Source organism: Uloborus diversus, chromosome 3 (assembly GCF_026930045.1).
Source record: "Uloborus diversus isolate 005 chromosome 3, Udiv.v.3.1, whole genome shotgun sequence".
NCBI classification, from domain to species: domain Eukaryota; kingdom Metazoa; phylum Arthropoda; class Arachnida; order Araneae; family Uloboridae; genus Uloborus; species Uloborus diversus.
The window spans coordinates 166588339-166592565 of NC_072733.1; the positions used below are offsets into that span (position 1 = coordinate 166588339).

Consider the following 4227-nt stretch of genomic DNA (forward strand, 5'->3'; position numbering starts at 1 on the left):
CCAACTTGTGCTCGACAGTATACATAACCTTGCACATCCTGGTTCTCGACGCACCAGTAAGTTCGTTCGACAGCGTTTTGTCTGGCCTTGAGTGTCTACAGATTCAGTAAAATGGACAAAATATTGTGTTCCATGTCAGAATTTAAAAGTGCACCGACATATCAAATCGCCACTTCAAAATTTCAGCGAACCATCCAATCGATTTCATCATGTCCATCTTGACATCGTGGGACCACTGTCACCTTTTAACGGTTACGTCTATTGCCTAACGATGATAGATCGGTTCTCGCGATGGCCTGAAGCTGTGCCCATGAAGGATATGACTGCTCCAACAGTTGCAGAAAATTTCTACACAACCTGGATTTCACGTTTCGGATGCCCCTCCATCATAACAACCGACCGAGGCAGGCAATTTGAGTCAGAATTATTTCGTTGCTTTTCAAAGTTTCTCGGTGTGAAAAAAATCCGCACAACAGCGTATCATCCAATTGCGAACGGATTGATTGAAGAGTTTCACCGTCCTCTAAAGCAAGCAATAAAATGCTATGCAACTGAGCGCTGGACAGAAGTACTCCCCACAGTTATGCTTGGTCTCAGATCTCCTCCTAAACTCGATCTAGGCTGTTCTTCTGCCGAGCTTGTGTACGGTTCTCCCCTCCGGCTGCCAGGGGATTTTTTTGAAGAAAATTGTGTGCCTACTGATACGACTACATTTGTCGGAAAGTTAAAAGACCACATGAGTCATATTCGCACTCCGCCCATGTCACGGCATGGTGTTAAACCTATATTTGTGCCCTCTTCAATTTCAACTACAGAATATGTGTTTTTACGTTGTGACAGTGTGAAACATCCCTTACGTCAACCGTACGATGGCCCCTTCCGTGTTATCAAGCGAAATGATAAAGTGTTTCACATTCATGTCAATGGCAAAATAATTTCAGTGTCCATTGACAGGCTAAAGCCCGCATATTTAGTGCAATCAGAAGTAACTGATCCTTGTCATACCACTACTCCCACTGCAGAAACACCACCTAGCGCCTCATCTTCTACAAGTCAGCGTTGTTCAAATCAAACAACCCGTTCAGGACGTCGTGTTCGGTTCCCGGATCGGTTTCAGTCTTGAAAAATTCGCTGTCGCTAGGAGGGGAGTATGTGGTGACGATCAGTCAGTCTCAAAATATCTATGTGGGGTATAACACCCACACATCACATGTACTGCACATGTACACCACGCACTGTTCACGTGGACATCAGCCAATAGAAAGTGTCCAAAGTTTGTCCTTTCCAAGGGTAAGGATCCCCTAACATCCAGTTCCATCTCTGACTCCAGACCAGAAGGTTGCACGCCAACCTCTGTGCTTTTTCTGTTATGTGTATCTTAATTTTTAAATCTGAATGTTGAAAAAATAAATAGTTTGTTTATGTTAAATAACCTGTAATAACTTTAACCAAGAGTCACAACACATTTAAAAAACGTTAGGAAAACTCTATTTCAGAAAAGTATTTCAAACTTGAATGTGCACTAAAATGTGTTCTAAAATGGCTCCGTTAAAAAAAGAAAGTGACCTCAAATGTTTTCTGCACCAGTGCCTAGTATGTCCTGCTCAGGATATTTGTTAAATGTAAACTTGGGAACTCCTTCCAGATATGATGAGAGGCACATTTGAGAACAGATTGGGAAAAAAACTAAGCACACTTGTGAAACATTTATTCCAATCAGCAAAATGTTTCGTTATCCGGGATTCCGTTAAACAATGTTCCTATAAGTGGGCTCAACTTCAATATTGACACGTTTCTCTAACTACCAGTCAATAGAAACTCTCAGTTTTTGTATATATTTTGTGGTAATGAATTGCTATCGGTTGGTGTAGTAGTGTAGACTGTCCTTTGCCCGGCGGCGCGGCGTTTGACAGCTGCCTCGCGTGATTACTGTAAAGTTAGCAAATTTGCAGCAAAAATTTCAGGCGTAATGAAATGATTGCTCCATAAGTACAGTAAAAAGTATGGTACAACGTGTTCTAAAAATGGGATTGTGTCCATGTTCAAAAAATGGCTAAAGAATTTCAATGTAGTTCAAATATATCGCTTGCTACGATTGCATTTTCGTCCTTGTAATGTTTTTTTTTAATTAATTTTTTTTTTATAATTCGGATTCTTTGGTAACCTTCATGTCTGAGAGTTTTGTCCATTTATAAAGGAAGTACGGTCAACGCCCAAGGGACTGGCAAAAACACTCGAGTTTTTGGTAGTTCGAGTTATGGGACTCAAGAGTTAGGAACCCAAAAAAAGCTTCGAGATAAAGGAATATTCGAGTTATCGAGATCCGAAGGAACTAAGTGAGTTGCTAGGTGAATGAATGTCCTTTTTCAATTTTCAACTAGATTTATTTGCTTACATTTTTGCAACAAGATTATATTTAGTTTTTTGCGCTAGCTTTATACTTATACTATAATAACTTACACTATATTAGCAGCCTCGACCTCAAGGTAAGATGTTTCAAATACTATTTAGACGGTTCTTACAGGTCCAATAGCAAAATTAAATTTCCAAATTTGTTACATGCACTATCTTTATTACTTAGTATTGTTGTTACTAAATACAACTTGTCACACTGACTGAATTTGAAGTGCCGCTGAGTGTGTAATTATTACACTTGAGTAGAGGATTCGATTTCCTCAATTCGATAAGAGTAGAAATATGAGACGGCTGTTTTCCATGGCATCTACCTTAATCCCTGTTCTTCGGGGGTGCCTATCCCTCTGAGAGATCTCTAAGCGCGAAAGCTTCCTGGAAAGAGGAAAATACCCCTACACCTCTAAAAATTGTAATGGTGCAGTCTGTGTACCTTTGCTTTTGTGTTCTGTAAAAACAAAATAAATTTAAAATATAAATAAACTTTTGAGCGCAGCGGAAATTAGCAGATTAGTCAATAAAATTTTGCTATTTTTAAATGCACAAAAGTGCGAACGTTTTATTTTTTATTTCACACACACACACCACGTAGCTTTTTAAACTATTAAATCACGATTCGCTGCATCTAAGATTGTAGCAGTTCTAAATGCTTCTATACCCATTGGGAATATGTCCAGTACAACTTCAATGACTAAAATCTTTTCCTCCACTCATTTTTCATTCTAACTCAACGAGCCACTCGTTTTCAACATAAAGCACGACAATCTGGCACAACTTCAGTAAACCGCCACTGGAAAGCGTCGGAAAAAAGAAATCATTTCTACGATTTCGTGAACCTCTTCCTTCTGGATTTACTAGATGAGTTAGTTGTCCACAGCGAGCCAGTACTTTCTAGTTGCGAAACTTATTTATAGGCACTCCTCTCAGACTGAAGGTGCTGAGATAGCACGCTTCCTATATATACCATTATGACTTTAACTTTCTTTAGTCTTTTCTTTAAGGCTTCATATATTCCCAGAGCGACACAAAAGGACTTTTACTGTTTATATGGACGATATCTCGCGTTTTCTGGATTTGATGGGGGTTTTTTTTCTTCTGTGCATTGGTTTGTCTCTTCTGTGGTTAGATTGCTGTGCGGGTTTCTCCCTAGTGGTTTGTAAACTAGAGATAAGTCTTTTTATCTCTTGCTTTTTTAAAGTTTTTAGTTTGCTTTCGGAACAATATTTTAAATGAATGTGTTTGAAAGCTTTATACAACATGTACGTCATATAATCCCTCACGTGTAATAACTTCGTGAAAGAAATATGGGAAAAGACTAACGTGTTATACCTTTTATTTAAACATTGTGTTTTCGTAGGTAAGTTTAGAAATCCCGTTCGTTTTTATTGCAACCAAATTGCTAAAACTTGGGTATTTCAGTTACCACTGATTTTATGTGTTAGATTGCGTCGAAGGTTTTTGCAGTTTAACTTCACTGAAAAGTGCGTTGCTCATTAGTAGGTAAAAAATACCTTTGCACCTATTTTTTTTAAATCCGTCGCTAATGATTATAGAGTACTATAAAAACTAACAATTAAAGAGTTCCAATAATTTCATTAAAGAGTTTCAATATATAGATATTAAGTTTCAATCAAGACAATAACTAGTAAGTTACAAGTTTATAAGAAAAATAGATACACGTGTTTCGCATGATTATTTCCTTAGTGTTGAGAGATTTTGTTGCTCTATTAAAATACCGCTCGAACTTTGGAGCAATAAATAGCAATTGTTTTCTTTTCTTAACTCTTGTTTTCATCGTTTACAATGCTACAATTA

General features: G+C 37.9%; 1 protein-coding gene across 1 annotated transcript; it reads left to right on the plus strand.

Moving 5' to 3' along the window:
• The first annotated feature begins 271 nt into the window (after positions 1–271).
• LOC129219036 (uncharacterized) lies at positions 272–1123 on the plus strand. Its single transcript, XM_054853356.1, has one exon. It carries the CDS (start codon positions 272–274, stop codon positions 1121–1123), a length of 852 nt encoding a protein of 283 aa, XP_054709331.1.
• Positions 1124–4227: the final 3104 nt, after the last annotated feature.

Coding starts and splice junctions, on each gene's coding strand:
- LOC129219036 (XM_054853356.1), top strand. CDS start 272: ATGATAGATCGGTTCTCGCGATGGCCTGAAGCTGTGCCCATGAAGGAT.